This window comes from Podarcis muralis, chromosome 3 (assembly GCF_964188315.1).
Source record: "Podarcis muralis chromosome 3, rPodMur119.hap1.1, whole genome shotgun sequence".
Classification (NCBI taxonomy): Eukaryota; Metazoa; Chordata; class Lepidosauria; order Squamata; family Lacertidae; genus Podarcis; species Podarcis muralis.
In genome coordinates this window covers 2143685-2171364 of record NC_135657.1, presented here as the reverse complement: position 1 = coordinate 2171364, position 27680 = coordinate 2143685, and the positions used below count along the sequence as shown (strand labels likewise).

Genomic DNA, 27680 nt, shown 5'->3' with positions numbered 1-27680 from the left:
GCTTTTCATTCAAACGAATCCCAAATTAGCTTACAAACAATAAATAACAATGTGATAAACTATAATAGTATATCACACTAATAATAATAATAATAATAATAATAATAATAATTCTCATTGGGAAACAGCAGCTGTGACCCTTCTGCGCCTGCGCGGCTCCTCGGCCTCCCGCCCCTCCCTCCCCGTTGCCATGGCGACGGGTTTGTGACCGCCGCGGCCTACTTGCCTCCCTGAAGCCTCGGCTTCGCCTGGGCGCCTCGCCTGCCTCCCCGCCTCCCTGCCCGGCCGACGAAGGAGCAGCGCGGCCATGGCTTCGCGCAGCGCCGGGACCCTCCTGACCCAGTACAACGCGGCCTACGTGCCGCCGGGGCTCATGCCCGGGTGGGTCGCTGAGGCGGGGGCGCCTTTTGGGGACCGGGGGGGCGGAGAGAATGGGGGGTGCGGATAGAGAGAAAGAAAGCGCTGATTTATGGCTTGATTCTTCAGGGAAAGAAAAGGAAAACGGTTTTGACGCCCACATTGCAGTCGGGGTTGGGCTGGATGACCTCTGGGGGTCCCGCCCAGCTCTGTGGTCCCTTATTGTGGCAGCACAGAAACTTTGGAACTCCCTGCCACTTGATATCAGGCAGGCACCTTGGCTGCTCTTCAGCACATCCTTGTTTGGTCTGCATTGCAGTCGGGGTTGGGCTGAGGAACTTTGGAACTCCCTGCCACTTGATATCAGGCAAGCTTCAGCACATCCTTTTTTAGTCCGCATTGCAGTCGGGGTTGGGCTGGATTACCTCTGGGGGTCCCACACAGCTCAGAGGTCCCTTAGTGTGGCAGCACAGGAACTTTGGAACTCCCTGCCACTTGATATCAGGCAGGCACCTTCGCTGTGCTTAAGTACATCCTTGTTTAGTCCACATTGCAGTCGGGGTTGGGCTGGATGACCTCTGGGGATCCCGCCCAGCTCTGAGGTCCCTTAGTGTAGCAGCACAGGAACGTTGGAACTCCCTGCCGCTGGATATCAGGCAGGCACCTTCACTGCGCTTCAGCACATCCTTGTTTAGTCAGCCTTGCAGTCGGGGTTGGGCTGGATGACCTCTGGGGGTCCCACACAAGCTCTGAGGTTCCTTAATGTGGCAGCACAGGAACTTTGGAACTCCCTGCCACTTGATATCAGGCAGGCACCTTCGCTGTGCTTATGTACACCCTTGTTTAGTCCGCATTGCAGTCGGGGTTGGGCTGGATGACCTCTGGGGGTCCCGCCCAGCTCCGAGGTCCCTTAGTGTGGCAGCACAGGAACTCTGGAACTCCCTGCCACTTGATATCAGGCAGGCACCCTTGCTGCGCTTCAGCACATCCTTGTTTAGTCCGCATTGCAGTCGGGGTTGGGCTGGATGACCTCTGGGGGTCCCACACAGCTCAGAGGTCCCTTAGTGTGGCAGCACAGGAACTTTGGAACTCCCTGCCACTTGATATCAGGCAGGCACCTTCGCTGTCCTTAAGTACATCCTTGTTTAGTCCACATTGCAGTCGGGGTTGGGCTGGATGATCTCTGGTGGTCCCACACAAGCTCTGAGGTTCCTTAATGTGGCAGCACAGGAACTTTGGAACTCCCTGCCACTTGATATCAGGCAGGCACCTTCGCTGTGCTTATGTACACCCTTGTTTAGTCCACATTGCAGTCGGGGTTGGGCTGGATGACCTCTGTGGGTCCCACACAGCTCAGAGGTCCCTTAGTGTGGCAGCACAGGAACTTTGGAACTCCCTGCCACTTGATATCAGGCAGGCACCTTGGCTGCACTTTGGCACATCCTTGTTTAGTCCGCATTGTAGTCGGGGTTGGGCTGGATGACCTCTGGAGATCCCGCCCAGCTCTGAGGTCCCTTAATGTGGCAGCACAGGAACTTTGGAACTCCCTGACACTTGATATCAGACAGGCACAATAACATACATATTTTCAAAAAAACAGTATCTTTTGAGGAGTTCAGCCATTTGGAATATCGGCAACAGCCCCTTCTGGGTGCACAGCCGTTCTTAGTTTGCCCCTCCTTGCCTCTTCCCTAGGGAGAAAGATCCTTTCCCCAGGCATAGAAATTGTCTGTTATGGCATTGATCCGATTACCGCATTGGAAATGGTGCTTTCCTTCAATTCTGCATCATTACAGTGGTGCCTCGCAAGACGAAATTAATTCGTTCCGCGAGTTTTTTCTTCTTGCGAGTTTTTTGTCTTGCGAAGCACGGTTTCCCATAGGAATGCATTGAAAATCAATCAATGTGTTCCTATGGAAACCGCCTTCAGACCAGGTCCGGGGACAGTCTGTCCCCCGACCTCTTCTGAAGGCTGGGGGGGGGGGGGGACAAGGGCTTTTCTTCCCACCGCCAGCCTTCAGAAGGCTGTTCTGAAGGCTGGCGGTGGGAAGAAAAGCCCTTCTCCCCACCTCCTGCCTCGCAAGCTCCGGGGACAGGAGGGCTTTGCTGCCGACTGCCAGCATTTTAAAAGCCCCCGGGACAGCGGAGACTTCTCCGCTGTCCCGGGGCGATTTTAAAATGCTGGCGGGCGGCAGCAAAGCCTCCGCTGTCCCGGGGCGATTTTAAAATGCTGCCGCCCACCAGCATTTTAAGATCGGCCGAGACAGCGGAGAAGTCTCCGCTGTCCCGGGAAGGCAGGCGGGGGGGAGCAAAGACTTTTGCCCCCCGCCAGCCTTCAGAAGAGGTCCAGGACCTCTTCTGAAGGCCGGCGGTGGGCAAAAGTCTTTGCTCCCGACGGCCAGCATTTTAAAAGCGGTCCGGGATAGCGGGAAAGCGCAGCGCAATTCCCTGCTATCCCGGACCGCTTTTAAAATGCTGGCGGTGGGGAGCAAAGCCTTTCGGCCCCCGCCGGCCTTCCTGGACCTCTTCTGAAGGCCGGAGGGGGGCGAAAGGCTTTGCTCCCCACCGCCAGCATTTAAAAGAGGTCCCCGGAGATTTCCCTATGGGCTTTCTTCTTGCGAAGCAAGCCCATAGGGAAATTCGTCTTGCGGAACGACTCAAAAACGGAAAACTCTTTCGTCTTGCAAGTTTTTCGTTTTGCGAGGCATTCGTCTTGCGAGGCACCACTGTACTTGTGGTTGTTGTGGCGGTGATTGCAAAGCGCTGCCCTTATTAGGAGAGCTGGGGAAGTGATTTCTCAAAAAAAGATAATGGCAATTGTTTGGGCTCTTCTTCCCCAGTTTCGCTCACCTTCCACCTTTCCCCTCCACCTCCAGGTATCGCGGCCATGTCCCCAACGTGGCCTTTTCCTTTGGGGACACCTATGGCAACACCACCATGAAGTACTTCCAAGATTTCCGAAGTGCCGCCATGGAAACCTGCGGCAGCCCCTACAGCAAAGGGGGCCAGTTCCCCACCCTCTTCTCTCCTGACCCCGGCCTGGTGATTGGGGCGAGGGCCAGGGGGTGGGACCGCTGGCTGCACACCCCCAACTACACTCGCTTCAATTTGGATATCAACCGCACGGCGGAACTGAAGGAGTTCTACAAGGTAAGGCAGGAGGTCTGGATCCGCCGTCACCCCATGTGGCCATTGAACCCACACCGGAAACCATAGTATTGTAGGGTTGGGGGGGACCACCATATAGACCCCCTGCCGTGCAGAAATCTTTTGCCCAGCGTGGGACTCGAACCCACAGCCTTGAGATTCAGAGTCTCATGCTCTGCTTGTCACAGGGAATTATGACCAGATGTATCAGCAGTCCTTTTGCCCTCTTGTTTCACCCCTAGTGAACTGAGACTGTGCCCTAGAATACACCCCACACTCTTGCAGGGAACATTGCTGTGGCAGGCAGGTCCTCATTTGGGGAAGATCGGCTGTGCCGCTCACATAATAATAATAATAATAATAATAATAATAATAATAATAATATTTATTTATATCCCACCCTCCCCAGCCAAAGCCAGGCTCAGAGCGGCTAACAACAGTAAAATAATAGGTAAAGGTAAAGGTACCCCTGCCCATACGGGCCAGTCTTGCCAGACTCTAGGGTTGTGCGCCCATCTCACTCAAGAGGCCGGGGGCCAGCGCTGTCCGGAGACACTTCCGGGTCACGTGGCCAGCGTGACAATGCTGCTCTGGCGAGCCAGAGCCGCACACGGAAACGCCCTTTACCTTCCCGCTAGTAAGCGGTCCCTATTTATCTACTTGCACCCAGGGGTGCTTTCAAACTGCTAGGTTGGCAGGCGCTGGGACTGAAGGACTGGAGCGCACCCCGCCGCAGGGATTCGAACCGCCAACCATGCGATCGACAAGTCCTAGGCGCTGAGGTTTTACCCACAGCGCCACCCGCGTCCCTCTTCTAGCCCAATGGTTGCCATGAATTTGATATGAACTGATTTTATAATGAATTGATTTTAGAATGCTGTATTATTTTACTAAGGGACGTTTACCAGCGGGGAGGTAAACGGCGTTCCGTGTGCTGCGCTGGCTCGCCAGATGCAGCTTTGTCACACTGGCCACGTGACGCGGAAGTGTGTGCGGACAGCGCTGGCCCCCGGCCTATAGAGTGAGATGGGCGCACAACCCTAGAGTCTGGCAAGACTGGCCCGTACGGGCAGGGGTACCTTTACCTTTTTATTGGGCTAGAGTTCTGTGAGGATTGCCGAAGGAGGGGGTCAGACTGCGCCTTGGCCAAAGGCCAGGTGGAACAGCTCCGTCTTGCAGGCCCTGCGGAAAGATGTCAAGTCCCACAGGGCCCTAGTCTCTTGGGACAGAGCGTCCCACCACGTCGGGGCCATGGCCAAAAAAGTCCTGGCTCTGGTTGAGGCCAGCCTAACTTCTCTGTGGCCTGGGACCTCCAAGGTGTTTTTGTTAGAAGACCGTAAGGTCCTCCGTGGGACATACCAGGAGAGGCGGTCCCGTAGGTACGAGGGTCCTAGGCTGTATAGGGCTTTCAAGGTTAAAACCAGCACCTTAAACCTGATCCTGTACTCCACCGGGAGCCAGTGCAGCTGGTATAGCACTGGGTGAATGTGATCTCGCAGCGAAGACCCCATAAGGAGTCTCGCTGCGGCATCTGCACCCGCTGGAGTTTCTGGGTCAGTCTCAAGGTCAGCCCCACGTAGAGCGAGTTACAATAATCCAGTCTGGAGGTGACCATCGCGTGGATCACAGTGGCTAGGTCAGGGCGAGAGAGGTAAGGAGCCAACTGCTTAGCTTGGCGGAGATGAAAAAATGCCGCCTTTGTTGTAGCTGCAATCTGCGCCTCCATGGAAAGGGAGGTGTCGAAGATTACACCCAAACTCTTAACGGACGGTGCTGGCACTAATTGCGCCCCCGCAAGAGATGGGAGTTGCCCCCCCCCCAATCCCATATCGTCCCGTCCCAGCCAGAGGACCTCTGTCTTCAAAGGATTTAACTTCAACCGGCTCCCACGTAACCATCCAGCCACAGCTTCCAAACATCTGATCAGTGTGTCTGGGGCCGAGTCAGGATGGCCGTCCATCAACAGATAGAGTTGGGTGTCATCAGCATACTGATGGCAGCCCAACCCAAAACATATCCCCATGGAACCCCTGATAAGGTTCCCAGGGACTTCTCCCCAGGGTCCCCTGCAAACTCACTTTGCAAACGGTGTGACCAGCTAATCCACTCGGATCGCTTAAGAACGGAAGAAGAGCCCTGCTGGATCAGGACCCACCTGGGCCAGCATCCTCTTCGCCATTGGCACCCCCTGGAAGCCAACAAGCCACCCTCCCTGACTATGGGCTCATCCACACGTACCTTTTGCCCTGCGCATTCTGGCACATGTCTGCACTTTAAAGATCTGTCTCAAAGCGCTTGTTTGTGTGCGTTTTTGCCCCGGCACCCTCCCCGCAAAAACCCATTCTTTAAAGCTGCACCGAAACAAGCGGCAATTCGGAATTTTCTGCAGGTTGCTGTTTGCTCCGATTCAGCGGCGAAGAGTGGGTTTTCATAGGGAAAACACTGGGGCGTTTTTTAAAAAAGTGCTTTAAAGCGCACACCTGTGGCTAGACAAACACAACCCAGAAAGAAGTCCCGCTGAGCCCTCTCTCTTGCTTATAGCTCCTTCTCGTTTCATGTTTGCAAAGGAATCAACAGCAACAGAAGGGCTGCGTCTTGGCTGTGCAGTGAGGGCGTGTGGGTGGTCCTGGTGGATTTGTGGAAAGTCTGCTGGTGGATCGTGCTGCCTTCTGGGATCCAGGAGCCAGACACCCCTCCCTCCCTGCCTCCCGAGCCAAGCTCAGCTGTGTTATCTCTGTCTCTGGAATCTGGAGCAGAGTCTCTTTCTCCTTTCCCCAGCGTTAAGCAAGTCCACAGCAGTTACGCAAGCTATAAATAATCAAGAGTGGGTAGCCAGAATTAATGATCTGAGAACAGACACTATTTATTCAGATCTTCCTTTTATTTGTTGGAGCTGGTCTGGATAGGTGGGTGGGGAAGTGGATCCAGCCAGGCTGGGCCAGAACCTTATTTCCACACAGTCACACAGTCCAAGTTCCTGCGTAGCCAAGGCTTGCGCTAGATAACCCCTGGGTCTCCTTCTTAACTCTATGATTCCGAGTTCGATAGGCGGGCAGCCTGCCTGTCAGTCACCTCATGTCACAACGAGCTCATTGCACAGTTTGGGAGTGATGGTCCCTCCTCCTGCTCAGCATCTGGGATGAGCAATTTAATGGGGCCTTGGAAAGCTGTGATTTTGACTAGAGCAGGTGGGGGTGTTTTCCTTGCAGGCTGTGTTTCCTTCTCCCAATCACCCAGTGCCAGACTTACGTATAAGCTAAACAAGCTATAGCTTAGGGCCCCACTTTCTTGGCCCCTCCCCCAAAAAAATTAAAGGGAAAAAACACCTAGATGTACATTTCCAAAAAATAAGATAAGTTCAACAATTACTTTGATAAAATACATATTTTGTTATATGCAAGTGGCTTTAGATAACTATTAGGTCCATAACTTAGCATATAGCATACAGTGATACCTCTGGATGCGAACGGGATCCGTTCCAGAGCCCCGTTCGCATCCAGAAGCGAACGCAACCTGCATCTGTGCGTCTGCGCATGCATGGATTGCGATTTGCCGCTTCCGCGTAGGCGTGTGATGTCATTTTGACCATCTGCACATGCGCGAGCAGCGAAACCCGGAAGTAACACGCTCCATTACTTCCGGGTCGCCGCAGCACGCAACCCAAAAATACTTATCCCGAAGCTACTTCAACCCAAGGTATGACTCTATATTCAACACAAAAAACAGTGACAATTTGTTGTTGGCAAAGTACAGCTAGACATATAAAGGGCCCCATTACTTTCAGTACCTTAGGGCCTCATCCAGCCTAAATCTGGCCCTGCAATCACCCCTCCATCGTAGGCTCAGGTTGTTGTTGTTTAGTCATTTAGTTGTGTCCAACTCTTCGTGACCCCCTGGACCAGAGCACGCCAGGCCATCCTGTCTTCCACTGCCTCCCGCAGTTTGGTCAAACTCATGTTCGTAGCTTCGAGAACACTGTCCCACCATCTCGTCCTCTGTCGTCCCCTTCTCCTTGTGCCCTCCATCTTTCCCAACATCAGGGTCTTTCCCAGGGAGTCTTCTCTTCTCGTGAGGTGGCCCAAGTCTTGGAGCCTCAGCTTCAGGATCTGTCCTTCCAGTGAGCACTCAGGGCTGAATGGAGAGGTTGGATCTTCTTGCAGTCCATGGGACTCTCAAGAGTCTCCTCAAGTTGTAGTTATGTGCAATTAAACCATAGATCCTAAAGGCACCAAAGTCTCCGCTGCGCCTCATTCCAAAAGGAATCACAAACGCCTGGAATCTCACGCCGCTCGGAGCCTGCTGTCGCGTGCAACTGCACGTTCACTTTTCTGCTTCAGTCGCTCACCTGCTTCACATTTCCCTCCCAAATCCATTTACGCCATCCACCTGAAATGCAGTGCTGCTTCCTTCTCTTTCTCTCACACACTCCCTAATAGCTCAGGTGCCAGCAGGTTTTTCCACAACTTCAAAGCCACCAGAATGCCCCCAACACCTCAGCAGCTGAGACAATAGCTGAGCAGAGCTCATTTCTGTCTGCTGAAACCAAATTCTCACAATCAATTGCAGAGGAAGCTTCAAAAGACCACAGAGTGGGTTCCCAGCAGCCTTCCCCCCTTTCGTAGAGCAAATCAGAAAACATGTGGTTGTTCCTTTGATTTTTAGTGCATCTGCATGTGTTTTAACGGACTATCTCATTTTTCCGTGACGCAGCGGATTGTGCAAAGCTCCCTTTGCCTGCGGGAAAATATGGGGGGAGCAGAAAGGAAGCAAACCTTGCTGTCTAGTTGATGCCCACCTAGCCTAAAAAGAGGACCACCTGTCTGCCCGCCGACAGACTACCCTGTGCCCCCCGTGTCCTGACTGACCACAGGCACATCGCTCAGGAGCACCCATCACAGCCCACCGGTCTTGGATCTGACTGCCTGGAATAAGCAAAGAAGGATAGAAAAGAGGATTAGACAAATGAATACAGGAGAGGGCTATCAATGGATGTTAGCCATTATTGCGCTGCCTCCGCAGTCAGAGGCAGCCATGGTTTTGAGTAGCACTTGCTGGAAATTGCAGGAGGAGAAAGGGCTCTCCTGCCTGGATCCTGTTTGTGGGTTTTCGCAGGAAGCTGGCTCGCCACTGCGAGATCGTCCCCCTGGGGCCTGATCCTGCAAGCTCTTCTTAAAAGAAGGAAGGCGCTGTTGTTCCACGGTGTAGGACTGGTGACAGGCTGTGCAGGGTTGCTTCAGATGGCCCAACCAAGACGGTGTGTCAAGCACTTGGTCCAGTATACCTGAAGGAGCGTTTCCACCCCCATCGTTCTGCCCAGACACTGAGGTCCAGCGCCGAGGGCCTTCTGACGGTTCCCTCACTGTGAGAAACCAAGTTACAGGGAACCAGGCAGAGGGCCTTCTCGGTGGTGGCGCCTGCCCTGTGGAACACCCTCCCAGCAGATGTCAAAGAGAAAAATAACTACCTGACATTTAGAAGACAGCTGAAGGCAGCCCTGTTCAGGGAAGCTTTTAATGTTTGACGCGTTACTGTATTTTAATATTTTTTTTGGAAGCCGCCCAGAGTGGCTGGGGAAACCCAGCCAGAAGGGGGGTATAAATAATAAAGTATTATTATTATTATTATTATTATTATTATTATTATTATTATTATTATCAAATGCTCGGGCAAGGAAATGGAACCATGCAGTCTCTGCTAGGTTTTTATTCCATCTTTCCTCCGAAGAACAGAAAGCAGCATTCATTGGTTTATTTTTGCTCCTCTTTTTATTATGCACTGTGTATATGTTATATTGCACTTTAATGTTGTGAACCACCTTGAGATCTATGGATGAAGGGTGGAATAATAATAATAATAATAATAATAATAATAATAATAATAATAAGCCCAGTCTTGGCTGGGGAAGGTGGGGTATAAATAAAATTTTATTATTATTGTTATTGTTATCCTGGTTGCAGCTTAATTCAGTCTCTCGCCCGTGGCCTGACCCTTATACCCGTAACATGTTGGTGTTTCACCTGCAGCTTGCCCAGATGCATCGCGAGCATTACATGGACAAGACCGGGACGGTGCACCGCGTTCCGTATTTCGTGATCCCCGTGAAGGAAAAGGACAAGTACCCTCACCCTCTCGACCTGTGAGTCTAGTGGGCAAGAGTCAGGGTGGCTTGGGGAGGCCTCTGCATTTACCACCATACGCTCATATAAGGGAACCCTTTTGTGTAACTCGGGTGATTTCCTTTGGAAAAAAAGGGTGTTCTAGGTTCACATACGACCTAACTTCCACTGAAACAAACGGGGGTTTCTCAGAGGATGTAAATGGCGTCATGGAATTCTACTCAGTAGTGATCCACAGCAGAACTCCAGTGCATAGTTAGCAGAGCCAAAACTTAATCACGTTGCAGGATTCCCAAAAAATAGACCAGAGGCCATTGTATTTCATCCAGCAGAGCTTTACTGCTACGGAAGGCAAGTGTATTGGTCACAAATCCAATACCTTCAGGATTGGCACTGTCCATAAGAAATCCGGTTGCAGCAGACTTAACTTAAACTTACAATAACTTATAATAAGTCTAAACCTTAACGCTAAGCATACTATGTACAGAACACCACACCAGAAGGAAACGAGATAGAGAAAGTGAAACCCGGGCTCTTTCTGGCCTCACTATAGTGGTACCTCTGGTTGTGAACGGGATCCGTTCCAGAGGCCCGTTCGCAACATGAAAAGAGCGCAACGCGCAGCGGTTTATCTGTGCATGCGCAGGTTGCGATTTGCCGCTTCTGCGCATGCACATGACGTCATTTTGCGCTTCCGCGCATGCGTGAGCGGCGAAACCCGGAAGTAACCCTTTCCAGTACTTTCGGGTCGCCGCGGGACGTAATCTGAAAGAACGTAAAATGAAGCGGACGTAACATGAGATATGACTGTATTATAGTCAGAATGATCTTGACAGAAGAGCTAGCAGGACCAGTTTAAGGCAGCTGTACTCATCTTCTCGGAAGGAATAACCCAAACATCAGGAACCTTCTGCTTGTTTCTTTCACACAGAGAAGCTTCCAGAACCCCCTTGAATCAATTAGAATAGGAAAGATCTCTACACATCAGATCAATACTTTCTGCACTAGGAAATGCAAACCGACAGAGCACCAAAAGACCTTCAGGGCTGGCCCAGAACCCCATAGTCTTAATGAACCTCTTTCACAAAAGGATGCTTCTGGCTGAGATCAGCTGGCAGCAGGCACTCCTTGCCCCCTGGCAGTACTTTATACAGCTGCAAATGTCTGGTTCGAATCCTGCCACCTCTCATGGAAGGAACCAACTCCTTGAGAGGCTTTCAAGTGTGAGGACGGGGGTCCCTATTTTCATTTTGGAAGCGGGGTGTTTTGTTCCATTTCATTTTTTGCTGTTGTTCTTGTTTGGAATGTAATTTTATTCTTCGTTTCGCCGTAGGTCTTGATCCCTCTTAGCTCTTTTCACAAAGCAAAACGTCCTACGGCCCTCCCGCCCACCCTGAATGCTTACCTCTGATCTCCAGGAAGACCCTCCTCCTTCCCCCACATCTCCTGCCCTGCCCTTGAGACTGCTGCTTAACCCTGGTCTGGATCTCTCCAACGGAGAAATGGCGGCTTTCCATCATTGGTGGATGAAGCAACCCGGGGCTTCCCGGAGATGTTTACGCTTGGAAACCATGGAGGGGCAATGTGTGCGCCTGTGTGTGAGTGTGTGTAAGAGAGAGAGGCAGATTAATTAGGAGAAGAGAAGGCTGATAAAAAAAAATAGTGCATAAAGATTCGCATAGGGGCAGGGAGTCATAGGAGTGCAGCCTGGAACATAGGACCTGTCTGGAGAGAGCTGGCAGGAAATCACACCGTTCAAGTGGGAGTTAGCTCTTTATTAGCAGGGAAATGATCTGACTTGGCTGAGTGACAGGCTTAACGAGCATAGCAGCTCATCCCTGGTAGGTCTTGCCCCATGGATCAGTTGCCGAGACTGAAAGTCCCTGTCCTCTCCAGGGTTTTCCCCAAGCAATCGGAGACTGTGCCTGCGTGAAGATGACTTCTCCGCCCTCTTACCGCTTCTGGTTCTGGGAGAGAAGCGGGAAGGGGAGCTTGTCGCAGCAGGAGGGGGAGACCCCCGCGACTCTTCACCAGCCTGACTCATCTCTGCTTCTCGGCCTCCCTCTTCTGCTTCATCTTCTGCCTCTGATTCCAGACTTCTGTCTGCCACAGACTCTCCCAGCTCACTAAGCCCTGTTGCCTCTCCAGATTCCAACACCTCCTCTTCCAGCCTTCTCCTCCTTCTCCCTCTAACCACCCATCATTTCCCAGCTGATTCCTCCAACCGTTCCTCTGCGTACAACCAGTCCATGACAGAATCATGGAATTGTAGAATTGGAAGGTACCTCCAGGGGCCGTCTAGTCCAACCTCCTGCAATGCAGGAATCGCAACCAAAGCATCTGTATGAAGCTACGTTACTCTCAGCTGGGCCATCAGCTCAGCTACATCTTAGCTCCTCTAACAGGCAGCAGAACTCCAGGGTCTTGGTCAGGGCAAAATCTCTCCTAAGCCCTCTGGGACCTTCTGCATGTACACCAGGTGTTCTGTCCCTGAGCTGAGATCCTTTCCCTCTGCATCTCGCACCACTTATTCAAGCGTCATGATCTGGGCTCACCAACCTAGAATAACTCCATCCTCTTGGTTCTGTGCACACAATAATTGAAGCAGAATGGGATTCCCCTTTCGCCAAAGCAGTGAACTGAAACGGAGAAATCCCTCCTCTTGTGCTTAAAAGGTGTTAATGGACGGTGCTGTGGTCTAAACCACAGAGCCTAGGACTTGCCGATCAGAAGGTCAGCGGTTCGAATCCCCGCAACAGGGTGAGCTCCCATTGCTCAGTCCCTGCTCCTGCCAACCCAGCAGTTCGAAAGCACGTCAAGGTACGAGTAGATAAATAGGTACCGCTCCGGCGGGAAGGTAAACGGCATTTCCGTGCGCTGCTCTGGTTCGCCAAAAGCGGCTTAGTCATGCTGGCAACATGACCCGGAAGCTGTACGGCCTATAGAGCGAGATGAGCGCTGCAACCCCAGAGTCGGCCATGACTGGACCTAATGGTCAGGGGTCCCTTTACCTTTAATTCACCTTACTTGATCCTAAGTAGGTGGTCTTTTAGATTAAAACGGGTTCTATGGGTTCTATCTCAGCTCCCTCAACATACAGTGCTGGCTTTCTTGAAAAACTTTCTGACACTTTATTTTATTCACACACAAACACACCATTCAAATGCCCCAACATTTAATCCCTAGAGCTCAGAGGGTGATGGATCTTGTCCAGTTGTCCGTGTTTCTTTTGGATTGAGGCACAGCAGAGACTGTAGGATATATAGTTATCTCCCTCTTGGACTACTGCAATGTGCTCTACGTGGGGCTCCCTTTGAAGGTGACTCGGAAACTACAACTAATCCAGAATGCGGCAGCTAGACTGGTGACTGGGAGCGGCCGCCGAGACCACATAACACCGGTCTTGAAAGACCTACATTGGCTCCCAGTACTTTTCCGAGCACAATTCAAAGTGTTGGTGCGGACCTTGAAAGCCCTAAACGGCCTCGGCCCAGTATACCTGAAGGAGCGTCTCCACCCCCATCGTTCTGCCCGGACGCTGAGGTCCAGCTCCGAGGGTCTTCTGGCGGTTCCCTCCCTGCGAGAAGCCAAGTTACAGGGAACCAGGCAGAGGGCCTTCTTGGTAGTGGCGCCTGCCCTGTAGAACGCCCTCCCGTCAGATGTCAAAGAGATGGACAACTACCTGACATTTAGAAGGCATCTGAAGGCAGCCCTGTTCAGGGAAGCTTTTAATGTGTGACATTTTAATGTACTTTTAATATTTGTTGGAAGTTGCCCAGAGTGGCTGGGGAGACCCAGCCAGATGGGCAGCGTACAAATAATAAATTATTATTATTAGGCTTATTTACACATGTATACAACCCAAGCCTACGATGGAAGGCCTCCCAGAATTCACACCTCAGGAAGGTCTTGCTTCTCCCATGGACACAGCCTTGGGTTTCAGCAGAAATCAAGCACGGCTCTGTCTCTCTTGGATCACAGCCTGCTGCTTTTCCTCTCGTTCACATCACTTCAGACCCTCTGCTCTCAACTCTGGCTTGGTCTTTCCAGTGGCTTCACCCATTTGCCATCTCGCATAGATCCCCTTCCTTTGTTCCCCTTGACGCCCCATCATCTCACCGGAAAGCTAGCTTGACTTATTCCAGGAATCAGAAGGGAGCCTAGACTTTCAGCCTAACCCCCTGCCCCTCAGACTCATAACACTGTGGGTCTGGGAGTCCCCCACTTTCTCATCTTGCTTCCGTTTGCAGCAGGGAACAGGGTCTTCTCTCCCCCACACACAATCAACTTTGTTTTGAGATGCCTTTAAAGGTAAAGGTAAAGGTACCCCTGCCCATACGGGCCAGTCTTGACAGACTCTGGGGTTGTGCGCCCATCTCACTCAAGAGGCCGGGGGCCAGCGCTGTCCGGAGACACTTCCGGGTCACGTGGCCAGCGTGACAAGCTGCATCTGGCGAGCCAGAGCCGCACACGGAAACGCCGTTTACCTTCCCGCCAGTAAGCGGTCCCTATTTATCTACTTGCACCTGGGGGTGCTTTCAAACTGCTAGGTTGGCAGGCGCTGGGACCGAGCATCGGGAGCGCACCCCGCCGCGGGGATTCGAACCACCGACCTTTCGATTGGCAAGTCCTAGGCGCTGAGGCTTTAACCCACAGCGCCACCCGCGTCCCGCTTGAGATGCCTTTAGGCCACCCCTAAAAATGTAGTTCGGCTCTCAGCTGTGTGTTGTGCTCGAATGTATCGTTCAAAGGCAGCATTTATGGTTTTTATTGCAATTGTATCTTTGTAATTCATTGTGAATGTAATCTGATTAAAATTACAGTGTGGTTTTGTTGTACCCACCGGGAGTGGGCGGGCGAGCAGTTGTGGGAGAACAGCTGTAGGTGGTGTGCAAGTCTTTTGAGTTAGCAAGTAAAGATTCCCTGGTCGATACGAAGAAATGCCCACGTCTCTTTGATGAGGCTTCTTGCTCTCAGGACACTCTCCTCATTTGTATTTGTCGTGCATTCCTCTCTGAGACGATAGTCTGTTTCCTGAACCCTCACGCATGTCATTTTCATTCACAACCTGAAGCTGATTCATGTAAGTCTAAAGGAATTACAAAAGCCTGTTTAAAAATCCATTCCCCCTTCTGCTCCTGGCTTATCTCCTTGCACTGCTTTGAATAAAGCGCACCAGACTTTGCCAGCAACGCCTTCCATCTGTGTGTGTGTCCTTATTTAAGGAGGGCGGCCTGAAAAGACGAGGTGGGGAGCGATCCTGCACGAACGGCAAAACAAGCAGTGAAGACCTCTGGCCTTGGCGCTTGCCCTGAGCCCTACGGCGTTCTCCATGTGATAAATGCTCTGTAAAAGTGGCCTTTGTCCTCCAAGATGCTTTGCACTTCACTCAGCGCATAGTGGAACAGTGGAACTCTCTGCCACAGGAGACGGTGATGGCCACCAACTTAGATGGCTTTAGAAGAGCATTAGGCAAATCCATGGAGGAGGAGAGGCCTACCAATGGCTACTACCTTTGATGGCTCTGCTCTGCCTCCACAGTTGCAGACAGCAATGCTTCTGAATCTCAAATAATAATAATAATAATAATAATAATAATAATAATAATAATAATAATAATAATAATAATTTATTTATACCCTGCCCTCCCCAGCCAAGACTGGGCTCAGGGCGGCTAGCACCAGATATAAAACAATTGATTGAAATACAACTTAAAAAACAAGATTAAAATACAACATTAAAATGCAGCCTCATTTCAGCAGAAACTCAAAAACTTTGGGGGGGATGAAAACGTTAAGTTTTCACCAAGGCTAACTATCCAGACTGGGCCAGAAAAAAGCCAGGGAAGTCCCCAAATAGAGTTCCATCACGGAAGGAGAAAGGGAAAAAGAAGGCGATTGCTACGTTCCCCGGGCGCTATGTGCCATCGCCGGCGCAACTTTGCAAGGTTGTTTTCCCTGCATCAGCGTCAGAGGGTGGGAAGGAGGGAGGTTCAGCAGACTGTTTGGCTATCAATTTTGTTCCATAAAGCTGAACAGCTATGGTAACAACACCTTCCCCCCGAAAAAGCTGAATAATGATGGTGCCCCCCCCCCAAAAAAAAAAAGCTCAACAACTATACTCGGAGTTGAGAGTGGATTTCATGCTCTTTATTCAGTGGTGAGGAGGAATGGAAGTTCCCCCAGAATGTCTGCTTTAAATACATTATTTTCACAATGGGCCCCACGTGATTGGCTAATTCCAGGATTCTCCTATAGACCAATCAGATTGCGGATTCACTTCCACCTGGAGCTGGATTGGGTGGCTCCTGTGGACCAATCAGACTGCTGCATTCTGGGTCCTATTGTTCTAGGACCAATCAGGCTGCTGCATTCTGAATCCTATTGCTCTAGGACCAATCAGACTGCTGCATTCTGGACCCTATTGTTCTAGGACCAATCAGGCTGCTGCATTCTGGATCCTATTGTTCTAGGACAATATTGTTCTAGGACCTTATGGATCCTATTCAACTCAGTACATAACAATGGGCAATGAGAATGGGTAGATCACTGCCAGTTTTATTATACTGGGAGCAGATCGCAGTCGCTAGAGAGTTGTACGTGCCTGATCTAGTCCAACCCCTTGCAACTATGCAAGGACTATGCAGCTGTCTCACACGGGGATCGAACCTGCAACCTTGCCATTATTGGCACCACACTCTATCCAGCTGAGCTCTCCAGGTGCCACTCGTCAGAATACAAGTGACTGTGCCAAGTGCACTTGGCATCAAGTGTCAGGGAGGCCTGCTGACTTGAAGTCCCCCTTCTTCAGCATATAAAGGCAAGCAGCCGAGGCCTCTGAGTCAGGTGCACTTATGGGAGATGGAGTGGGTGCTTCTCATTGCTGTCGGTGCCTCACTGTGCAGCAGGTCAGCTCTGAGTGTTCCAGAACCTGCCTGTGATGGCCTGGGAGTCCGATTCAGAGGATGAGCCAGAGGAATCCCAGTCTGCACAGGAGTCCCCGCCTCCAGGGCCGGCTGAGCTGGGGCAGGGCCTTGGATCTGAAGCGCCTGCACCTGTGCCGGCTCCTCAGGAGCAGGCACCAGGTGAATCCACTCCGGCTCCGGAGATGATTGAGGACACAGTGCCTACAGGTGCTCCTCTCCCAGCCCTGTCAGGGGAAGGCGAGTCTCCCCCTGGGTCCAGTAACCCTCCAGCCTCTCCTGAGCTGCAGAGGCTCAGGGCAGAGAGGCGGAGGGAACTGGTTTCTCCCAGGAGGAGTGCTCACCTTAAGGCCAGGAGAGGCGGGTCTCCTGGGGGCCGGGGCCGCCCCTGGCCTCAGAGAAGATAAAGGCCAGTCAGCCCGGTCCCAGGTTGCGGGAGCAACGTCGTTGAAGAGCTGTTTTGGCCAGCACCCAGACCTGCACCTTCAGAGTTCCTGTCCTTGCCCGGCTCCTCTCTTCGGACCCCGCTCCACCCTTGGAGGACAATCTACAGACCCTCGACACAGGACCCTGACCTCGCCTCTCGGTAACCTTTCCCCCGGGACCAGCACACTGCCCTTGGCAGACACCTGCGCCATTCATTGACCGGCGCATGGCTTTCTGTACTTTGTGCTCCGACACCAAAGCCTTTGGCCCAGCAGATGGCAGGCAGGGGTCTCTCTCAGCTTTGGAAAGCAAAATGGGAAGGCTTTGTAGCTCAGGACTTGTGGGTTGCCAGGGATGTGTCCAGGAGACGGGGGCATTTGGCAGGCCCCCAGCTGGCTCCAGCCACCGGCCGGCAGTCGGGCAAACTCCGGTTCCCGGTACAGCATCACTCAGCGACACAAGCCTCAGAGACGTTTAGAGAATTGGCACGCTCTGATCGTGAAGCTGAGGCTTCAAGACTTTGGCCGCCTCATGAGAAGAGAAGACTCCCTGGAAAAGATCCTGATGTTGGGAAAGATGGAGGGCCCAAGGAGAAGGGGACGACAGAGGATGAGATGGTGGGACAATGTTCTTGAAGCTACCAACATGAGTTTGACCAAACTGCGGGAGGCAGTGGAAGACAGGAGTGCCTGGCGTGCTCTGGTCCAGGGGGTCACGAAGAGGCGGACACGACTCAATGACTAAACAACAACAACAAATCAGCAGAGTGAGTAACTTCTCACAACAGAAGTGGCCCATAAAGAAGGCTGATCGCCGAAGAATGGATGCTTTTGAATTCTGGTGCTGGAGGAGACTCTTGAGAGTCCCATGGACTGCAAGAAGATCAAACCGATCCATTCTGAAGGAAATCAGCCCTGAGTGCTCACTGGAAGGACAGATCGTGAAGCTGAGGCTCCAAGACTTTGGCCACCTCATGAGAAGAGAAGACTCCCTGGAAAAGACCCTGATGTTGGGAAAGATGGAGGGCACAAGGAGAAGGGGACGGCAGAGGACAAGATGGTGGGACAGTGTTCTCGAATCTTCCAGCATGAGTTTGACCAAACTGTGGGAGGCAGTGTAAGACAGGAGGGCCTGGCGTGCTCTGGTCCAGGGGGTCACGAAGAGTCGGACACGGCTAAACGGCTAAACAACAATCAGCAGAGTGAGTAACTTCTCACAACGGAAGTGGCGGACAGAGACATGTGTAAGCATTATTTACAGGCGTTTATTCAGCATAGTTCAGGAACAAAGGAAAAACATGTCTGCTTCCCTTCGTGTCCAGCAAAACAGCAATATAGCAAAAGCAATATACAAACGGAAGTTCCCAGCAAGCCTGTGCTGGAAGTAAACAGGTATGTGACACGCAACAGTCATGCCTGCTCCTTTTAGGATGGAACGGAACTATATCCTAACAGAAACAAAGCCTGTTGCCTCGGGTGGAAGGAGACAGTTATTGCAGTGCAATGACAAAGGTTAAGAACATCAGAAGAGTCCTGCTGCTGGATCAGGCCAGAGGGAGCCCACCTAGGCCAGCCTCCTGTTCTTACAGTGACCAGGCAGATGTCAGTATATGGAAACATCACCGCTGCAGACAGACAGTTTGTTGACACAAAATGATGTGCCTATCTGTGGGAAAGAAGAATTTCCCAGGAAGTTCACAGGCTGGATAAGTCTTTGTGAAGAGTGTAACTTGAAACCTTCTGACTGTGCATGTTCAGGAAGTTTGTCAGACTTGCTGGAAGAGCTGAACTGAAAGGACGTGTTTTTCTCTAGTGCTGTAATGTCAGAAATAAAAAGCATGTAAATAGATTTCTGACTTATTTTCTTTCCCCTGCGGAAGCAGGAGAGAGGGGTTGTGCATTTTACCCACGCTTGGGAAAATGTCGCCTATCAAAATCTCCCTGGTCTATCTGAGATATCAGCCAGAGGAGGTTACCGGTAAGCAAGCTCCGAGGACAGTGAGAGGGGCCAGCCTCTATGGAGGGGGCTTGCAAACCAACAGCAGATGCCTCAAAGCAGGAAACCCAAAAGAAGGATTTGAGTGCTTTCCAGCAACTGGCCTTGCTGCTTCTGACTTTGGAGGCAGAGCAGAGCCATTGTGGCCAAGAGCCATTGAAAGCTTTCTCCTCCGTGAATTTGTCCTCTTTGAAAGCCATGCAGGTTGGTGGCCATCACTCCCTCCTGGGGCAGGGAGTCCCATAGGTTATGTGTTGCTTGAAGAAGTCCTTCAATTTATCCGTTCTCAATCTCCCAACACTCAGCTTCACGAGTTCCAGTGTTAGGAGAGAGGGGGGGAAACCCCTCTGGGTTGTTGATCTGACAGAGGATTGTCAACCTGGACCCTGAGATCACCTTCTGAGGCCGTTCTTTGTGTGGCTCTGCCACGAGACGTCCAGAGCGTGGCAAAAATGCTCCTCTCCAATCAGGCCTTTGGCTGGTTGACATCCAGTGCCCTTTTATATGTGTTGTGGATATTGGTTTGTCTCTGTTCTTATTTCTTATCATGTATATTTGTGTTTTCTCTATCGTAAATTTATGGTGCGAACATACTGCCGTGAGATCATGGCGGTATGCAGATTTGATAAATCTTTAAATAATAATAGCAACTTCATTTTCTGGCCCCGCTCCTGTGGCAGCTGCTGGGGGAAACTGAGCAGGGTACCGCTTGTCTCGCTGCTCTGTCGCCACAAAGAGCAGCGTTTATGTCACACAGCTGCTGAAGGTTTAACCAAACCCTGCCGGAAAAAGCACTGGCAATCCTGAAACAAACGGCTGTGCCAAAACAGCAGACTGGCATGATGAGAGCACGATGTGCCAGTGGCACAAACATTCCTGCTTGTAAACCGCCCCCTGCTCCCCAAAAAATAATGCCTATTTTATGTGCCTGTCTGGGAGAGCTAAATGACACATTCAGTATTGCCAGTCAGCCTGCCGTTGCAAAACGACCTCTCTGGGGCAGGCTGGCATTACTCATGAATGATCAGCTCTCAGACGCATTTTCTAGGGCACGTTGCTCTGGCAGAGAACATAGGTTGCCCTTGTGGATTTGTGCTGGCAGGAAACGAGCTGCGTGTTTTTGGGTCTCCGTAATCCGAAGAGGGCAGTGTTTCTTGGGGTTCCGCAGCCGATAGACGTATCTGTCCTTTTGCCTGCTGTCTTGGGGCGAGGAGATGGGTTCCTCTCGAATGGCAGGCGAGCAAAAGAGGGGAGATCAGAAGAGCCCTGTAGCTGGGTGAGGCCAATGGGGGCCCACATAGCCCAACATCCTGTCTCACTCCTGCCAGTCAGATGCCTCTGGGAAACCCACAAACAGATTGTGAACGCAAGAGCAGACCTCTCCCCTCCTGTGGTTTCCAGTAAGGGGGTTTCAGAAGCACTGCTGCTGCCTCTGACTTTGCAAGACAGAGCAGAGCCATCATGGTTTGTTGTTGTTGTTGTTTAGTCGTTTAGTCATGTCTGACTCTACATGACCCCCTGGACCAGAGCACACCAGGCACTCCTGTCTTCCACTGCCTCCCATAGTTTGGTCAAACTCATGCTGGTAACTTCAAGAACACTGTCCCACCATCTCGTCCTCCATCGTCCCCTTCTCCATGTGCCCTCCATCTTCCGCAACATCAGGGTCTTTTCCAGGGAGTCTTCTCTTCTCGTGAGGTGGCCAAAGTCTTGGAGGCTCAGCTTCACGATCTGTCCTTCCAGTGAGCACTCAGGGCTGATTTCCTTAAGAATGGATGCGTTTGATCTTCTTGCAGCCCATGGGACTCTCAAGAGTCTCCTCCAGCACCATAATTCAAAAGCATCAATTCTTCGGCGATCAGCCTTCTTTATGGTCCAGCTCTCACTTCCGGACATCACTACTGGGAAAACGACCTCGTGAGAAGAGAAGACTAAATGACTAAATAGGGAAGAGAGCACCTTTCGAGTTTATTTGTGTGAGTCTTCCATTGCTGGCTTTGACCACAACGCTTCTCCCTGTGGCCACTGCTGTGAGAATGACTTCTGGATGCGACCTGCCGATTCGCACTCTGAACCGTCTTGTGCTTCGTGACTGCCCTCTGGTGGCTGAGCGTGGCAGTTCCACCACACTGCCTTCTCGAGGTTTTCTGGAAAAAATAGGGGCTGATGGACACCGGATGGGCAGAAAGCATTTATTAGTGCGCAGTTATGTGTGCCTAGTGACCAGACCCTGTCTGGGGGGGGGCAGCATTGATGCTCCAGCGTGGCTTTGCTTTATCCGCCGACTGGTGACGCACAGATCCTGCACATATCACAGAGAATGGCACATGGGTTGAAAGTAGGTAGCAATATTATTTTATAATTAGGGTGGTGGTTTTGGATTCTGTGCCCCACCCTTGTGTCCTTTATTGTTGAAGGGTGAGCTGTAGATAGTTTTAATTAATTACTTAACCCTTTAAACAAGGCCCATCCGTCCAGGCTCCCTTCCTCGGTCACGTTGCCTTAGGATCGTAAGAAGTTCCTTTATACCGGGTCCGGCTGTCAGTCCATCAAGCTGAATATTGTCTACACTGGCTGGCAGCTGCTGTTGCTGTTTGTCTGTCTTGAAAAACCATGGAGGGAGCCCTGAAGTCAAACGGCTGGCAGATACTCCCACCTGCAATCGCTGCCCATCAGATGGGGCTCATTCACCTGAGAAAAGCGGCCCATGCAGGATCCTAAACCTCTGCTGCCTTGCGGGATATCTTTGGGAGAAGATAAGAGGCAAACCCTACAGCAAGGGATGTCCAACCGGTTGACCGCGAGCGACTGGTCGATCCCTGGGAGGTTTGAGTCGATCGCGGGATCTTTTACCTTTGCGGGGGGGGGGAGGATCCTGGCCCACCCCCTCAGCCCGTCCTCCTTTCGCACTGTTAACGGAGAAATCTGAGGGCTCCTTGGACAAAAAACAAGGGCACCAGCCAGGAATACCAGAGGAAAACAGCAGCCAGTAGGCTTTGTCTTTATTGAAGACTGTCGCCACAGGACTCCCACCTGCCACCAGGTGGAACAAGATGGAAGCCCCGAACAAAAGAGCCCCCAAACTTTTATTAGCTGCTAATCCCCATGCTACATCACTAATACATCATGGTTACATCATGAAAGGGGAGGTCTGGTGGCAGGAATCTGAGCATCCTGGACCCTGCCCCATGGTTCTCCTTGCCCTCCACCAAACACCCATCAAGTGGAACAAAAGAGTTATTTACATTTCCCTGTTTCCCAGCCAAGTTCATCACACCCTTTTGTCTTCACCTGGGTTTGTTCTTTCTGGAATGGCTACCTGTCTGGCACTCAGGTATCAGGAGGCCAGGGATGATCACTCAGGCAGAGGGGCTGCTGAGGAGCTGAGCTCACATGTCTATATGCATTTCTGAAGTTTTCCCTGTGAGCCAATACATAGATGCATTTATCAGTGAATTCTTACATTTGGTATTGTGCAGCAGAGGCCCTTTGAATAGATAGGAAGAAACTGTGATGAAGTGTTTTGTGGGGACAAATCACAAAAGTCACAAAAGCGATTGTGCTGATTTTGGTAGTGGGCTGCATGTGCTTGATATCTGCTGGAGGGCCAACCCCCCCCCAACCTATACATAAATTCCTGCAGCAGTGCATGATCATTAGAACAGAAGACGTAGTTTTTGCTGTGAGGCTGTTTGTTCCCTGATCGTTATTTTGGTGAGCGACTCATTCCTTTTCTCCCTAAAGAAAGCTCAACATTTTAGACCTGCACTGTAAAAAAAGGTCAACCACTATGACCTGATCACTGCCAGTTTCTTCTTCTGTGAGTAGATTGCAGTCTCTCGGGAGTTGGACATCCCTGCCATACAGAAATCTGGAGTGGCGTTCCTAAGGCGTTTGGATGGCGACTTGTCTGCCTCCTTCCGGCAGCTCCTGCAGCCCAGCTGGTGCCAAACATCTTGCTCTGCTTTCCTTTGGAGCACATCAGCCAGGCCGAGGGAAGGGGGGTCTTGCCATCTGGGCAGCCCAATACCTCCATGCACGCTGCCCAGGTTTGCGCCCCTGGGGAAGCCACTTTGGTGCTGCTACTGCAGCAAAAACAACACGGGAGACAGCAGCTGCAAGTTAACGTTCTCTTCAGCCACAGCAGGTGCTGTGATTCCCCAGCAGTTTAACTGCTGGGATCGCACTCTGTTGGCTCTCGAGGCAGATGGACGGGGTATAAATACCGTATTTTTCGCCCTATAGGACGCACTTTTTCCCCTCCAAAAATGAAGGGGAAATCTGGGTGCGTCCTATGGGGCGAATGCAGGCTTTCGCTGAAGCCTGGAGAGCGAGAGGCATCGGTGCGCACCGACCCCTCACGTTCTCCAGGCTTCAGGAAGCTATCCGCAAGCCTTGCAAGCCCGGCGGGAGTTCCCGCAGGCTTGCAAGGCTTGCGGGCAGCAGCCTGCAGCCCGGGGCGTGGGGCGCCCTCCGGAGGACGCCCCGTGCTTCACGCAGGTGTCCGCAAGACTTGCGCGCCCGGGGGGAGTTGCCGCCAGGCTCGCAAGGCTTGCAGATAGCAGCCTGTTCTGGGGGCAGGGGGCAGGGGTCGGGGGAAGCTCGGGCTTCCCCCGCCCCAGCCCTGTGGCTGGGGGGGGGGGGGGATATATTTTTTTATTCATTTCCCCCCCCCCAAAAAATGAGGTGCGTCCTATGGGCCAGTGCGCCCTATAGGGTGAAAAATACGGTTATAAAATTATTATTATTATTAACAAAATATCCCAGCTATGCTCTGCAACCTCTCCACTGGCCAGGTTCCACAGAGGGTCTGTCCGCAGGGAATATCTTAACTTGTGTCCTTGCACTGTCCTTTCTCCCACCCGCAGAGGCAAATGCTGACCCTTTTTCTCCATTCTTTTTCTCTAAAAACGAAAAAAAGCCGCCTCTGAGCCAGAAGCATTCATGCACAAAGCAGGTTCTGAAAAGCAATTTTCAGGAAAGCAAAACAGATCAGAAAGGCGGCCCCCAACAGTTGTGGCTGTAGGTTTGGATCTATAAGACAAGAGATTGGAATTAAAGGGGCCTGCCTGGGTCCATTTAATTCCATCTGGAAGACACGGTCAGAGTTGGGAAGAGGCAAGACGTGCGGATCAATAGCAGACGAGCGAAGCAAAGGAAAAGGTAGAAGGTGTTTGTTTTTCTCTGGCTGGTGAAATGTGAGCTGATCTTGGGAAATTCGGCTTGTCTGTTTTGTTTATTGGATTGCGTTTGGATTTTGCTTCTTGTTTGGCAAACAGGAAAGAGGGGGAAATTTGGCCCAGTTCACATTTTAACGTGATCCTACCTGTTCCGTTCTTTCCAAAACAAGACATGCCCCCCAAGATACAGCCATCCTTTGGCATTTGCACTCTTCCAATTTTGCAGGGCAGTGGTACCTCAGGTTACAGACGCTTCAGGTTACAGACTCTGCTAACCCAGAAATAGGAGGCCCCATTAGCTAAAGTGGTGCTTCAGATTAAGAACAGTTTCAGGTTAAGTACGGACCTCCGGAACGAATAAAGTACTTAACCCGAGGTACCACTGTACTTGGGTAGCCTGGACATCTGAAGGCAGCCCTGTTTAGGGAAGTTTTTAATGTCTGATGTTTTAATGTGTTTTTAGTCTTTTGTAGGAAGCCGCCTAGAGTGGCTGGGGAAACCCAGCCAGATGGGTGGGGTAATTATTATTATTATTATTATTATTATTATTATTATTATTATTATTATTATACCTCTTACCCATATTGATAGTTTTCTCATCTTAACAGATACTTGCCAGACTGTATTTGCAGGGAGGTGTAAGCCCCTACAGTCCAAAGACAACTGGAAAGCTTTCCCCATTTCCTTCCTCCTTGCAGAGAAATATTTGAGGTCACTTTGGGAGAGTCAAAATGGCTTCAGGGTTGTTCTCCTGTACTGTTTCAGACATGTGGTTTATATGCTTATGTATGTGTTTGCCTTGCACATTTATGAACATTCATTTTATATACGTAATACCTTAGAATTCCTATAACACCATCATCAGACTTGATTATTGTAACTCACTCTACGTGGGGCTGCCCTTGATACTGACCCAGAAACTCCAGCGGGTGCAGAATGCTGCGGCGAGGATCCTTACGGGGTCCTCGCCATGGGATCACATTCATTTGGTGCTTGACCAACTGGACTGGCTCCCGGTGGAGTACAGGATCAGGTCCAAGGTGCTGGTTTTAACCTTTAAAGCCCTATATGGCCTAGGACCCCCGTACCTACGGGTCCACCTCTCCTGGTATGTCCCACGGAGGACCTTACGGTCTTCAAATAAAAACATCTTGGAGGTCCCAGGCCACAGGGAGGTTAGGCTGGCCTCAACCAGAGCCAGGGCTTTTTCGGCTGTGGCCCCAATCTAGTGGAATGCTCTGTCCCAAGAGACTTGTGCCCTGTGGGACTTGACATCTTTCCGCAGGGCCTGCAAGACAGAGCTGTTCCACCTGGCCTTTGGCCAAGGAACAGTCTAACCCTCTCCTTTGGTAATCCTCACAGAACTCTAGCCCAGTGGTTGCCATGAATTTGATTTTGAATTGATTTTAAAATGAATTGATTTTAGAATGCTGTGTTACTTTTATTGTTGTTAGCCGCTCTGAGCCCGGCTTCGGCTGGGGAAGGCGGGATATAAATAAAATTTTATTATTATTATTATTTTGTATTATTATTATTATCGCTTCTGCGTCCAAGTCTCAGCCATTTAACCCATTTCTCCCATTGTGTGCTTGCTCTCCCCTTGACCTCCAGCCCGCCGCTGAGCGCCAAAACATTGTGGCACCTCCATCGCGTGTCTCCGGAGAACCTGCGGACATACCAGACTTTCCCCTCGGGGAAGAGGGTGACCTCGCAAGAGAGAGAAGTCCGAGACAGCTATTTCGAATACAGGGCCTGAGCAGAGACCGCCATGTCGCCATTGTTAGCCTTCTTCCGGACGGACGTCAGAGCCGGGCAACGAGAGATCATAAGAGCTGGGTTTTCTCTTCCTGTCCTGCCATATCATGTTGCCCCGGGAATCCCTGGGGGAAGTTACATCCCATAAAAAATGAACTTCTAGGGCATAGCCCAGTGATTAAATTCCCCCACCCGCCATCCCTCAGACACACTATGCTAGCCTGAATTTTTGTTCGGTCTGCTGTGTTGTTTGCATTGCACACAATCCCAGACACGGCAAATAGTTGAACGGCGGGATTTACTACCAGAAGTTGCCAGACCCTCCAGGTGCCCCTGTTTTCCAGGGACAGCCCTGGAATTACAGAAGCTGTCCCGGTTTCTGATTTGAACCCGGAAAGCCTCGCTTTTGCTTAAAAGGTAAAGGGACCCCTGACCAGGTCTAGTCATGACCGACTCTGGGGTTGCGACGCTCATCTCGCTTTACTGCCCGAGGGAGCCGGCGTACAGCTTCTGGGTCATGGCCAGCATGACTAAGCCGCTTCTGGCAAACCAGAGCAGTGCACGGAAATGCCGTTTACCTTCCCGCCGGAGCGGTACCTATTTATCTACTTGCACTTTGACATGCTTTCGAACTGCTGGGTTGGCAGGAGAAGGGACCGAGCAACGGGAGCTCACCCCGTCGTGGGGATTCGAACCGCCGACCTTCTGATCAGCAAGTCCTAGGCTCTGTGGTTTAACCCACAGCGCCACCTGCGTCCCTCTCTATGGGAGTATATTGTATTTAATTATGGGGTATCAGAGTTTTTAGGGGGCTAACCAGGTTGGGATAGCAGGCTTGTTGGCTTCTGAATGTCTGATGTAGATTTTCAATTTCATTGTTCTGTATGGGACAATGACGGTAAAGATTACCGTATTGCAGTCCAACCCCTTGCGATGCAGGAAGCACAGCTAAAGAATCCCCAACAGATGGCCACCCAACCTCTGTTGAAAAACCTCCATCAAAGGACTGTCCGCTCCCGAGGGTGTCCGTTCCTCTTATGCACCAATCAGCAAAACACCACCCCATCTCCACTTTCCAGAGTGGGCACTATCAAGTCCAGACAAGATCCTGGCGGGCAGAGGCACTGAGCTTGCAAAGATTTAGCGGAGTTGCTTGCCTGAAACCCTGCGCACTCTGAATCCTCATGGAGATAATCTTGTGCGAATGGCTGAACTGCTGGGTTAATGAGACCACCAGTTGATAATAACTTAATGGTAGGCATTCCATCTGCTGGAAAAATTACTGTAAGAGAGGGTTCATCCACACTTCCTTTTGGCCTTGCACTTTGAGTTTTCTGCAAAAGGCTGTTTGCTCCATTCGGCGGGAAAGTCCTGGGGGAAATCCCCAGGGCCAAAAAAAATTAAGCGTTTGGACACGATGCTTTAAAGCGCAGACCCATGGCTAGAATTGTTGCACAAAAGGAAGTCTGGGTGAGGCCTTTCCTAGATATTGCAGCAAACATGATTCTGTGCAGCCCAAAGAACCAAGATGGCGGGGGAATGAGATGGGGCCAATCTTACTATAGGGTTAGGGTTACTATAGGGTTAGGGTTCCAGTTCCTTGCTGGAAAAACCAGCTAATAAGCTGAGAGTCTTTGGGAGCTAAAGGAAAAAGGGTTATTTCATACTTGTTCGGCCTGACTTTATTTCTTTTGTAAGTAAAGAAGAACAAGGACTTCACTCGGCCCATAAACAAATATGGCTGATACAGCGAATCAGAGCACTGGAATATGTTAATTCCTT

At 51.1% G+C, this 27680-nt stretch overlaps 1 protein-coding gene across 2 annotated transcripts; it reads left to right on the top strand.

Moving 5' to 3' along the window:
• Positions 1-216: 216 nt before the first annotated feature.
• Positions 217-26454, top strand: CIMIP2C (ciliary microtubule inner protein 2C). Of its 2 annotated transcripts, none has more exons than XM_028725276.2 (4): positions 217-381; positions 3234-3507; positions 9528-9640; positions 25755-26454. In XM_028725276.2, the coding sequence occupies exons 1-4, from the start codon at positions 308-310 to the stop codon at positions 25897-25899; spliced, it is 606 nt and encodes a 201-aa protein (XP_028581109.2). In that variant the 5' UTR covers positions 217-307; the 3' UTR covers positions 25900-26454. The 2 variants fall into 2 exon arrangements, with proteins under 2 accessions (XP_028581109.2, XP_028581110.2); XM_028725277.2 differs by lacking the exon at positions 25755-26454 and adding an exon at positions 10954-14206.
• Positions 26455-27680: the final 1226 nt, after the last annotated feature.